This window comes from Ranitomeya variabilis, chromosome 1 (assembly GCF_051348905.1).
Source record: "Ranitomeya variabilis isolate aRanVar5 chromosome 1, aRanVar5.hap1, whole genome shotgun sequence".
Classification (NCBI taxonomy): domain Eukaryota; kingdom Metazoa; phylum Chordata; class Amphibia; order Anura; family Dendrobatidae; genus Ranitomeya; species Ranitomeya variabilis.
This window is the reverse complement of record NC_135232.1, coordinates 669934775-669947892: the sequence shown is the minus strand read 5'-3', so window position 1 is coordinate 669947892 and position 13118 is coordinate 669934775. Positions and strand designations below refer to the sequence as shown.

Genomic DNA, 13118 nt, shown 5'->3' with positions numbered 1-13118 from the left:
GGGTTAGGGGTAGGGTTAGGGTTAGGGCATGTGCACAAAAAAAAACTAAAAACAGGGAGAGACTGAGAACTGTTGAGGAAGAGCTTCGTGTGTGTCTTTCCACCATTCCTGCCAGGATATCCCTTTTGTGTTTATCGAAACAGGCCCAGGTTTCACACTGAGTGAGTATAAATACATTTAGAATCTATATTATTAACTATATGTAGAATATGTACTGTTTTAGTGTCATTTTGTGCCATTTTGGTTGGTGGTGTGCCCCGGGATTTTTTAAGTATAAAAAGTGTGCCGCGGCTCAAAAAAGGTTGAAAATCACTGATCTATTGGGTGCACCACAGCCGGTCTATGGAGACCTCAGATTGGGCTGCTGTATTTGAGGACCATCAGACTAATAAGTTAAAGAAAAAACATCTCCATACAAAAATTGGAGGCATATGTTATGCGTTTGGAATAATAGCCTGCAGTGCTGAAAGTATAAATATGTTATGTTAGTCAATATAAGTCCCTTATTTATAAAAAAAAACAAAAAAAAACAAACAAACTGGGATTACCAGCAAATTTTCTACAATGAATTTTGATATTTCTACGTTGTCTTACTGACTTCACTGCTCTAGTTTTCATCCAGTACAACCATGAAAAAGTCTAACTCCTTGGTGATGGAGCCAAATTTTTGAAATCTGACCAGTGTCAATTTATGTGGTAATAACTCTGGAATACTTCAACAAATCCCTGTGATTTTGAGTTTGTATTTTCGTGACACATTATACTTTGTGATAATGGTAAATTTAAGTTGATATGTTTTGTGTTTATTTATAAAAAATATCAGAAATTTGAGAAAAATATTTAAAAAATTAGTAATTTTCAAACTTTGTATGATTATCCTTTTAATCCAGATGGTCATACCACAGCAAAACATTAATAAATAACATTTCCCACATGTCTGCTTTACATCAGCACCATTTGTAAAATGTTATTTTATTTTGTTAGCATTTTAGGAGGTTTTAAAATGTAGCAGTAATTTTTCATTTTTTCAAGGAAATTTACAAAATTTATTTTTTTAGGGACCGATCCATGTTTGAAGTGCCTTTAGGGGTCCCCCAAAAGTTATACCATTTTAAAATCTGACATATTGAAAACTGCAGTTAGGTAGTTAACCCTTCAGGTGCTTTTTAGGAATTAATGCAAAGTGGCATGACAGAAATGAAAAAGTGTATTTTTACCACCTAAATGCCTCTAACTTCTGAACAGGTTACAACAGCCGTCACTCTAAGGCCGCTATTTGGTCATGAATTGCTATGGCAAACATCAGGACCATAAAATCATGATCGGAGGGCACCAATTGGGATAAAGAGGAAGCCCCTACACTCTGTTAACCATTTATAATGATGTAGTCACTATTGACAGCAGCATCTAAGGCTTCTTTCACACTAGCGTCGTACTCGGCCCGTCGCAGAGCATCGAGCCGACGTACCGACGCTAACGTTGTTTGCGCCGCACAACGGGTGCAGCGGATGCTGTTTTTCCACGCATCCGCTGCCCCATTGTGAGGTGCGGGTAGGTGGGGGCGGAGTTCCGGCCGCGCATGCGCGGTCGGAAATGGCGGTCCGTCGGCAGCAAAAAACGTTACATGTAACGTTTTTTGCAGCCGACGGTCCGCCACAACACGACGCAACCGTCACACGACGGTTGCGACGTGTGGCAATGCGTCGGTAATGTTAGTCAATGGGGAAAAAACGCATCCTGCAAGCACTTTTGCAGGATGCGTTTTTTCGCCAAAAACGACGCATTGCGAAGTATTGCAAAAAACGCTAGTGTGAAAGTAGCCTAAGGGGTTAAACAGATATGGACGGTGCCAACACTGATCGTGGCTGATGCAGCAAGTTGTCAGCTATAGTGTACAGCCAACAGCTGCTGGATTGTCACCTGTATGGGGATGCTATTCTCTTATTTCTCAGGTCAGTTAAAAGACTTACTGGCTGTCATTAAGGGGCTAAATTGTAGATGCCTTTCTTGCGATGGCAGAAAACCTATCCAACGGGAGGCACATTTCACTAAGGGTCTGTGCACACGTTGCGGATTCGCAGCAGTTTTCCATGCAGTTTATAGTACCATGTAAACCTATGGAAAACCAAATCCGCAGTGCCCATGGTGCGGAAAATACCGCTTGGAAATGCTGCGGTTTATTTTCCGCAGCATGTCAGTTCTTTGTGCGGATTCCACAGCGTTTTACACCTGCTCCTCAATAGGAATACGCAGGTGTTAAAACACAGGAAATCCGCGACGTGGGCACATACCCTAATACTGGTGTGCCAAAATGTAATTACAATCTAGCATATGCCATATTCCACAAAACAATGCATGTAAAATACAGAATATGGCATAGTTACTGAACAATGTCCTCCATGTACCCAGCATAGCTCACAACCACCTGCTTTATTTCAGACATATATATGATATAGGCTTATGTCATACTTGTGATGTCATGCCTATGCCCTCACCTCACCACACTGCCCCCCCGCCATGGACCATGTAAACCTAAGACTTCATGTGACCTAACACACAGTGCGTATGGGATAATCAGTGTGGAAATGTTTTTATTTTCTGTTATTTTTGATTTAAAAAAAGGTTCAGGAAAACCTCTTCAAGGCTCTTTTCACATAGGAAGTGGGAGGTAAGGTCCTGGATGGCAAGTTTGTATCACCGAGGTAGATGGCCTCGGTGATGCAAGTCCCAGGATAAAGTATACCCATAACACTAGGTTAGTCAGAGGATTTTTATTTGACAGGATTTTGGGTCTGGGATTTAGGAGTGACCAGAAGAGCCTGGGTGGGAAAGGTCGCTCCACACTTATAATCTGGATGTTACAGGTCTAATAACAGGCAAGTCAGTTAGCTCAGTAGATTGTGTTGTGCTGAGACAGGAGAAAGACTATTCATAGAGGACAGTCTGTGCTAGAGACTGGGAGTTGCCTGTAGTACAAAGTTGGTGAGACCATTTGATTTACTTTGCCTTACTCGGAGAATGGACTGTTCTTTATTTATTTGTTCTCAAGTAAGGCTGTTTTCAGTTTGGAGCTGTGAAGTTTACAAAGGCCAATATCTTTATTCTGTTTTGATATAAATACCCTGTGCCGTCGTGTATCCTAGCGGCTACCAAATAGCAGAAACTACTACAATGTATGGAGGCGCCATTTGGAGTCTCTATTGCAAATCCAGCCAAAAATACCATACAAGCGTGCTGCGTTATTTCCGTCTCTTAAAACAATAAAAAGCTGGAAGGAAAGTAAAAGCGCAATAGGGTCTTATCTGGGTATTAAGAGATACCTCTAATCAGATTTTACTCCCCAGATAGAGCCCAAACACAGGCTCATAGAAATATTAGCTGCTGTCTTAAAACGACAGACCCACAAGTATTAGGAAAGCTGCCACTTTACCAAAAACCGTCCATATGAAAACAATCCGCTGTAATTTAGGCTGCCAGTTCTTTGCAGACCAGCAACATTCAGCAATAGGAGAAACAGAAATTAAAGTCAGAACCCCTGAAAATACTAAAACTTTGCTTCTTAATTAGAAATCCATTTAAAAGGGTGTAAAAAATGTAATCACCATTGGTTACAGATGTACGTGCTTATGGCTGGCGACAATGAATGAGGGAGCTGTGTACGTCAGAAATGTGCAAGTTTGTAACCAATGGTGATAACATGTAAACCCTTTTAATGTATTTCTAATAAAGAGGCAAAGATTTTACATTTTCAGTCGGTGTGCCGTCCATTCCTTTTTCTCCTATTGTTAAAATAACAAACACTGTGCGAAACCCAATATTCAGAAAACCTCCTTTGGTTGCCACTCGTGTCCATCATGTGACTGATCCTATAATGGAGCAGAACAATATACTAAGATCGCAGACAGGCGGCTGTATAAATGGGACCAAGATCAGAACGCAGTGAACGGACTGGCCGTTGGCTCTCCCTATCTTAGTGTGACAGCTGCGTAGAAATACATGAAGCTGTCATGCTAAGGCCGGGAGAGCCGCCGGCCAGTCCGTTGGTCTGATTTATACAACCAGCTGATTACGCCCTAGAAACACTAATATGAACAGAGCCTTAGGGCTCATTCACACTTCCAATTTTCTTACTTACAAGTCAAATGGATCGATTGTTTTGATCAGACTTTGCTTTTTCTCATACTTGGAGCAAAAAAAAACCTTTTTCCCCTTGTGACAGTTAATGAAAATTATACTGCACTCAGATAGTATCAAAGTGCAGTACAATTTTTTTTTTTCTCTTTCAAGGACTCATTGACTTGTATGGTCGATTTTGATCTGACACTGGGATCAAAATCAGACATGTCTCCTGAATTTTCCACGAACCACACTGTCCACAAAACATCATGGACATGTGAATGGCCCCTTAGACTATAGACGATATGAGTGCTGTCTGTGCAAATCGGACTCCTGAATGAGCCCTAAATGTGGGTGCAGCCTGCCTGTGTTGAGGATGGGGCGGACGCCCAAGCTGCGGTCAAGTACCCCTGAAGAAGCAACAGTAACTCTTGCAAAACACGCGTCGGGGTACGTGGCCGCAGCCTGGGCAGGAGTCACTACATAATGGGTAATTAACCCTCTTACCCTTTTACTTTGCTTTATTGTATAACGACTACCGGAGTAATATCATTGTCGGACTATATAGGGCTTACAGTAGCATGGTAGGGTCTGGATCGACTCATCCAGTCTCTCTCAGCTTGTTTTGGGAAACTGGTTGATTTGACTCATCATCCTATCAGGTGACCATTTATACAAATCAAATTGAGAGTACAAGAAAACGGTTTTTCGTTCAGCTATGCTGACCTTAGTCTCCAGCCACTATTTTACTGCCACCTTGTTGGACCATTATTTTGTGTATTTAATTTAAGACTGGTATTTTTAATTTCATTTTATGGACAGATGTTGTTCATAACTTTCATGGTGTAACACTTCTATATCGTCTGGACTTTAGCTGTCACACCTATTTACTGGAAAGGTTACACAGATGTCCAGAGGCAAAGGGAGCCAAAAACTAGCACTATTCCCTGTATATCAATCCTAAAGTTGAATTTTCTTTCACAGTTCTAGGCTTCAAGAATAAAGGACGTAAAAATCCTGTTATTTGGAGGTGATTTAGATGATTGTACTGTAAACACATATTCTTTGCCGTGTATTAACATGAGATTACTAGCATTTATCTCCCAAACTAACATCCTCTTATTGACTTATCACAGATAAATTTGAGATACAGGTCGGGCTCAGTCTTCGGACGCTCATCATTATTCACTGCATATGGTTATTCAGTTGAATTCTCTCAAGTGTGACTGTACCTCATGGTTCAGCATCATACTGATCAATAGCAATAATTTCCCACAGGACTGGATTAATTATTCCTCTATATCGTATGTATCCGTTGAATCTAACACCCCTTTTAATAACGCCAAATACATAAGCAAAATCGGACACCGGTAATACTTGTTCTGAAGTTGGTGTGTGGTTGAGTAATTTTAGTACTCTTGGTTGCAGTTAGACCCCACAGGAGGCACACTGAGAACCTGTGGCCTAGTCCTCAATGTGGCACCGTATTATGGGTCTATGCTACCTTAGAAGCAATTTTATTAGGGTAAAATATTTCTTCAATATTCTTAAAAGAATACACTTTCGGCCTTATGGGGTGTTATGGAAACATCCAGTATACTGTGGGCTAAGTGCTCAGACTCTATGCTCAGCCTTAGTACTTCGGGGGTAAAAAACTTGTATGTCTCCATATATGAAGTCAACGACATACAGAGTTTCAATAGGTCCTTATAGGAGTATATATTACAACTCTGTAGAACAGCTAGGGCATTGCATGGAGTCCATGAGGCATTATACAGTGTTTCCGCAGAGAAGGCTATTGCATGACTGTGCCATTCTTTGGACTCACATATTCTGTTTAATTGTGTCATATGTAGGAGTCTCCGGAATTTGATCTTCAGTTTGACAACGCTTCTGATCAGTGGGTGGCGAGTTCTGGCTCAGAGAAATTTACCTTCTTCCAAATCTTGCATCATACATGTCAGAGATATCTCTCCGATAGGAAGCCTGAGTTCATCAACTGTCAGTCCAGACTTTTCTCAGGTATGCAACCCCCAACCAAGTCATTTTAAGTCTGTTTGCAACACCCAAGAACAGTGTACATGAAACATTAGTAAAGGGAGGAAAAACTATTAATTACTAGACGAATATTACAATCTAGAGCACAAGGTGGCCCCACACATCAGATGACTGTTGACCAAACACTTGTTCGACCTACGGCTGTCTGTCAGTCCCAACTTGTCCATCCATATGCACACTTGGCTCTGCTGTGCGAGTGTTAGCGGAGGAAAGTAAATCCAACCATACACATTATATGGCTGTCAACCCAACAACAACTTAGCCGACGCTTCCATACACAGGATCACTCACTCGGCCGAGTACTCCTGTGTTCTGTGAGAAAGCTGCCCGCAGATGTGTCTCAGGAAGAACAGTGTGATCGGCAATTTTAAATTGGACGTGCCCAATCGACCTGTCAACCGGTGTCCCCAATACAAATGAGACAGTCAGCGAAAACCCATCTTTATCAGTGGGTTCAGCTGACATTGATCTACTGTGTATGTGGACCTTAAGCTGCTTCCAGGCGGCCCAGTCTCCTGCAGGAGGCCCAGTCTCCTCCAGGCACCTCTTTAGGTAGTCAGCAGCGATCCAAACTCAACCGCCTTACTGGTATAGATGAGGCTGTCAAGTTCGGGCAGGAGACTCGCAGCTGGTCTGTGCTTGGACTGTGGTGAACAAAGACGTGAGCACTGCTATGGTGGTGCACAGGTAGGTTCCCACACCATCATATCATGAATATAAAAGAACCTGGCACTCAATTTAAATGCGTGTTACTTGAAATATTTATTGCGTAGTACCAAAAACGTTTCGGTCTTATTTGACCTTCTTCAGTTACTCCGGCACATGCACTGACAAGCGGTGGACACCGCGTCAAGCTCCGGACGGCAACAGCTCTCAGCCCACCCCATGAGCAGGGCACCGGTACCCCAGTGATTCTAACTATACTCACTGGTCAGATGCACAAAGCGCCACGCAATTTTCACTCTAAGTACGTAACTGAAGAAGGTCAAATAAGACCGAAACGTTTTTGGTACTACGCAATAAATTTTTCAAGTCACACGCATTTAAGTTGAGTGCCAGGTTCTTTTATATTTGTGCTTGGACTGTGACACATGAATGGGTTAGTGCAGCCTAAATGACACAGGTCCAACCATCTAACAGGAGCAGTAGAGCCCTAAACAACCAATTCTTTTGGTTGCAGTGCCTAACATTAAAAAATGTTTTGCCTTTATAGATTAGATATGCCATAAGTATTGCTGTGGGTCAGATATTAGAAGGGTTCAAAATGGCCAAATCTATGCCATACCGCCAGACATGACTCCCTTGGAAAAGGCTCCTGTAATAGTTTCTGCTTTTTATTAGTGATGAGCGAGTATACTCGTTGCTCGGGTGGTCTCCGAGTATTTGTAACTGCTCGGAGATTTAGTTTTTGTTGATGCAGCTGCATGATTTACGGCTGCTAGCCAGCCTGAGCACATGTGGGGGTTGCCTGGTTGCCAGGGAATTCCCACATGTATTCAAGCTGTCTAAAAGCCGCAAATCATGCAACTGGGTCAACAAAAACTAAATCGAGGAGCACTCACAAATACTCGGAGACCACCCAAGCAAAGAGTTTCCTCGCTCATCACTACTTTTTATCTTTTATAAAGTTTTACATTTTATTGCCAGACTAAACTTTTGTATTCACTGCAGGCAATAGTATACTTCACTCGGCTGCTGACAGTGTAACCAGTGCTGTACAGAAAGCCAGCCAAGCCCTGAATGAGCGTGGAGAGCGGCTTGGCCGCGCAGAAGAATCGACAGCGGAAATGATGAACAGCGCACAGCAATTTGCAGATACCGCTCACAAGGTGAACATAATTCTGATTTGGCTGAAGTAAAGTGCCTGCTCCCATGACCGTATTTCATAAACTAAACATCAAAGTTAGTACAAGGCCACGTACGGTCTGGTACATGAGGGTCACAAGACATACACTGATATATTGCACAGTGCCGTTATAGGACTTCCAGTCAGCTGCTTTAACCAAGTCAATTCTCACTTTAGAGACCAGATGATGTGGAAGGGCTTTGCCAGACTAGAATTAGAAATCCTGACAAGTTTTTTTTCAGCAATACAGGGTCAACGTCTTGAGTTGATTTGTCAAAATGTAGGACTCGATGTCCTCAGGCAATGTTGGAGGCAAGTGCATTTAATGCATTGAGACCCAGGCACGAAAGAAGGTATAAAATAAGAAAATGAAAAGGCATTGAAGTTGTATACCTTGAAATGGCAAAGTTAGAATTTGCTCCGCGTGGAAGGAATTGATGTTTGGAAATGACTAATATTCACCTGTGTGTTTAGGCCTTATCTGCCCATACTTTTAGGTCATTCCATTTCTTATGTGCAGAGTTTCTATGATCACACTTCTGTTTTTACGTAGAGCTAGAACTCTTGCATGGATCAAGCTACTCAAATCTAACACTTATCGCTCCCAGACGCACATTCAGGACAGGTCTCCGTTTTTGTTGGAGTTTCTTCTGGGCACATACGACCCTCTTTTCTAAGTGGGAGATACATTGGGAGCACTGCAAATGAACAGTGGTCGAGTATTTGAGGATCCATCCTCAGTGTGCCTCTTGGAGAACACAATTAGACTTTCCCAACTTTACATTTCCTATAAGACTCGCGTTTTCTTCAGTTGCATAGAGATTAGGGGTTACTTGTCAAACTGACATCAGGACTGAGCATAAAAATCACATCCGGCTGTAGGTTGTCCCAATTATATAAATAAATTAAATTATAGGCAGTTCCTGTACTCCTCCGTCTTGCCGGCCAGCACACAGAGCCAGTCACTTCCGCAATTTTTCTTATCACTGAAAGAGGACCCTAAAGCCTCAGGAAGTTGCCACCAATTAAATTACTCCAACAAAGTGTTAATCCGCACAGCGGGGAAGCCCGCTCAGTGCACAAGTAACTGAATGAACTGATGCTGCAAGCATATATACAGCAGTAAGCGCTCCGTGAGCCGGGGTGCCACTCCAAAGAAATAGCCACAATGGGTACAAAAATTGAAAGAAACGGATGGCACTCACCGGTTAAAAAAAACTTAATTCCAATACTTTAAAACATCGGCATCGGGAATGTGACCAGTAGAAGCACCACTGCAGCACGAAACGGCTGTCCTCCATTCCAATCCTGCTCCCATCCTCCCGATGCCGATGTTTTAGAGTATTGGAATAAAGAAGGTTTTTTTAACCGGTGAATGCTATCCGTTCCTTTGAATTTTTCCACCAATTACCATATATACTCGAGTATAAGCCGACCCGAGTATAAGCCGACCCCCCTAATTTTGCCACAAAAAACTGGGAAAACTTAATGACTCGAGTATAAGCCTAGGGTGGAAAATGCAGCAGCTACTGGTAAATTTCAAAAATAAAAATAGATATACCAATAAAAGTAAAATTAATTGAGACATCAGTAGGTTAAGTGTTTTTGAATATCCATATTGAATCAGGAGCCCCATATAATGCTCCATACAGTTTATGATGGGCTCCATATTAAAATATGCCCCATATAATGCTGCATAAATGTTGATTATGACCCCATAAGATGCTCCATACAGATATTTGTCCCCATATCATGCTGCACATGGCCACATAAGATGCTCCATACAGATATTTGCCCCATATAATGCTGCACATGGCCCCATACAGATGCCCCAGACAGATATTTGCCCCCATATCATGCTGCACATGGCCCCATACAGATGCCCCATACAGATATTTGCCCCCATATCATGCTGCACATGGCCACATAAGATGCTCCATACAGATATTTGCCCCATATGCTGTTGCTGCGATTAAAAGAATAAGAAAATTACATACTCACCTCTCCGGCCCCCGGCACTTGCTATAGTCACCTGCTCCCTGTTCCACCGCTGACCGCCGTCTTCCCATCCTCTGCACCGACGTTCAGGAAGAGGGCGGCGCGCACTAATCGCGTCACCGCGCCCTCTGACCTGAGCGTCACTGCGGAAGACACAGCGGCGCCGACGGTGGAACGAGGACCAGGTGAATATCGCGCACTGCCCCCGTCATACTCACCTGCTCCCGGCGAGGTCCCTTCACGTCTGTTCCCCGGCGCCGCATTTTCTTCCTGTAGTGAGTGGTCACCGTTACCGCTCATTACAGTAATGAATATGTGGCTCCACCCCTATGGGAGGTGGAGCCGCATATTCATTACTGTAATTAGCGGTACCATGTGACCGCTCACTACAGGAAGAAACTGCAGCGCCGGGAAGCAGGGACCGCGCCAGGAGCAGGAGAGTATTATTAGACAGCCCCCGCTCCCCCTCCCCTGCCGACCCCTGGGTATGACTCGAGTATAAGCCGAGAGGGGGACTTTCAGCCCAAAAAAGTGGGCTGAAAATCTCGGCTTATACTCGAGTATATACGGTAAATTAATTCACTGACTGAGGTGGCACAAATAATACATAACTTTTAATAAATTCAATAAAATTAAAACCTAACCGGTCCACCCTAATTTAAAGCAGTCTGACCATCACCAAAAGATGCTAGGGTAATTGGCACTAATAAAGTCTAATATTAAATCGTTTCAAGATGTGTCAAAAGCGCTGGGCTGTGATACTAAAGCCCCTAGCGTTACTCTGTCACCTCGACGCGTTTCACCCTTTACAATATTTCTGGACACATTAGGAGGCTAATTTCTGTTTTATAAAAGACATGTACATGATACAGCTGCACTGGAGCATTCAACTCCCGGCCACGATATGGCTCATGTTGGATGACAAATTTTGCCGCGTCTTTAGGAACTGTTATCTAATTTTATACCCTCTTGGTTAGTTTACTGTATTTTCCTTAATCTCTGCTTAACACAGTATTCATATTGACTGTATTTTTGATCGAGTCACAAACAGATCTAAAACCAAAGTTACCAGTTTGTACTAAAATCTGCCTCCTTTTCCATCACAGTCAAGACTCATTGCAAATAGTACATCCACCCAAATGTTTTATATAATAAATAATATATAAAAAAAGAGGAGCTTATTCCAAATAAAACTGCGGTCACCCATTTTAGACACCCAGGAATGATTTCCACGACACCTCTGGATGACAGGCTTTTGGCCTGACCGCTGTTACGATTTCCATGGCCACAAATATTTATCTAGTGAGAGTTTTCACTTTCCTGTAGTTGATGTGTAATAGATGTGACGTGTTTGCACTGTTAATATAATGAATGTGCCCATATCTACATAGGTAATGACAAGGGATGTGCGGAAAAGTGGAAGTTCAGGTTCTTGTACCTGGCCAAACTTTAGTTCAAAGTTGAGTTTGGGTACCAGAACTTTATCTCTCTCTCTCACGGTTCTCCCGAAATGACAGTTACACTTTAATGCTTTTATTTATTTAAACTGTAGCTGTCATTTCAGAAGAACTTGCAGCAGAATGTCTGTCTCTAGCTCCTCCCTCCTCTCTTCATAGAATCTCATAAGCACCAACTGTCCTCTTCTATCTAAGTAATGGGGAAATCTATCTTTACTGAATGCAGATTTTACACATGAATTCAGAACAAATGATCCGTTCTGGAAGAGAAAGAAAGCAGAATTTTCAATGAGATATATTACAAAGCAAAGTTTCTTATCTTCATGTGAACTATTGATTTATGAATGAGTGACGGTAGCTCTTAAATATTCCTTCTTCTGGCATTTTTCTACTATATGTGAATTTTCATTGTAGTGATTCCAAACTTTTCCTTTTCTCCACAGCTTGCCATGAAACATAAATGCTGACAACTCTTAACAGGAAAACCGTGTCATTACCTTTATACCCCTGCCGAACTCTATATGCCAAAACCTCAGCACAAGGTTATAAGTAAAAAAAAATAAAAAATGTATCATTTATTTTGAATGGGACACTTACTGACTTCCTCTCGCTACTCATGTCGTGCTTCTCGGGCACAGGTGTGGCAAATGCAACAAAAAGTTAAAAACTCTGGGAATAACATGCAGGGTACAGCAGCTTCCAGCACCCACTACCATGCTACAGACATAATCGGGAACGGCATTGAGTATACGGAAGACACTGCATTTTAAGGAAAGGCATGAAGCAGAACTGTGCAACCTGAAAGTTTGCAATTGAAGATACGCTGTTTCCCATGATTACCAGCTATCCAAATACCTGCAATGATGTGAATGTGCATTATGCTGCGCCGCAGTGGCTGGGTATGGGAGGTCGGTGCTCTTTCAATTGCTGGCACAAGAGACTTCATATGAAAGACATATCTTATTCCGAACCCGGAGTGTCTAGTGGCAATATTTAAGCAGCTTTTGCGCAGACAAGCACTTACCGATTGTTTGCACCGCCTTTCGTGTGTGTGTGTGTCACTGGACATCCTTTTCATATTTTTAAGGCAAATTTTATCAATAGTATTGTGTGTTTTTGTTCATGCCAGTATTTCTATACAGCTGGCATATTTACAACATTTCAATGTATTTAATTTCCAAGCCATGCCATAATAATATGTTCCAAGCAATAAAAAACAGGTTTACTGATATCCTACGAAAATGTTACTGCCTCAATTTTATTTCTACATGGAGAAGTTTATGGAATTTATGTACAGGGAAAAAAAGGTAAGAAATTACTTCTTTTTATTGAAAGAATGGTAATAGTGGAATTAAAGAGCACAAATAAATATGTTTCTAAATTAGGTTTTGGGACCGGATAGTTAACACTGTCCCCCCCCCATAGACACTCAAAGTTTAGAATATGAATTTGTAATGACCTGGAGAATCATAATGGCAGGTCAGTTTTTATTTAGTGAACCTAGTAAAAAAAAAAAAAACAATTGTGGGATTGCACTTTTTTTTGCAATTTCACCTCACTTGGAATTTTTCCCCCCGTTTTTGAGTACACGATATGGTAAAATCAATTGTGTCGTTCAAAAATATAACTCGTCCCACAAAAAA

The 13118-nt window shown here is 41.9% G+C and overlaps 1 protein-coding gene across 2 annotated transcripts in view; it reads left to right on the top strand.

Moving 5' to 3' along the window:
- The window catches only part of STXBP6 (syntaxin binding protein 6), a 104928-nt gene extending 92211 nt beyond the window's left edge, over positions 1 to 12717 (top strand). For both annotated transcript variants that reach the window (XM_077263965.1, XM_077263975.1), the window contains 3 exons: positions 5973 to 6138; positions 7846 to 8003; positions 11919 to 12717. In XM_077263965.1, the coding sequence (XP_077120080.1) occupies positions 5973 to 6138; positions 7846 to 8003; positions 11919 to 11942 (348 nt within the window). In that variant the 3' untranslated portion in view covers positions 11943 to 12717. The remainder of the gene's footprint in view (positions 1 to 5972; positions 6139 to 7845; positions 8004 to 11918) is intronic.
- Positions 12718 to 13118: the final 401 nt, after the last annotated feature.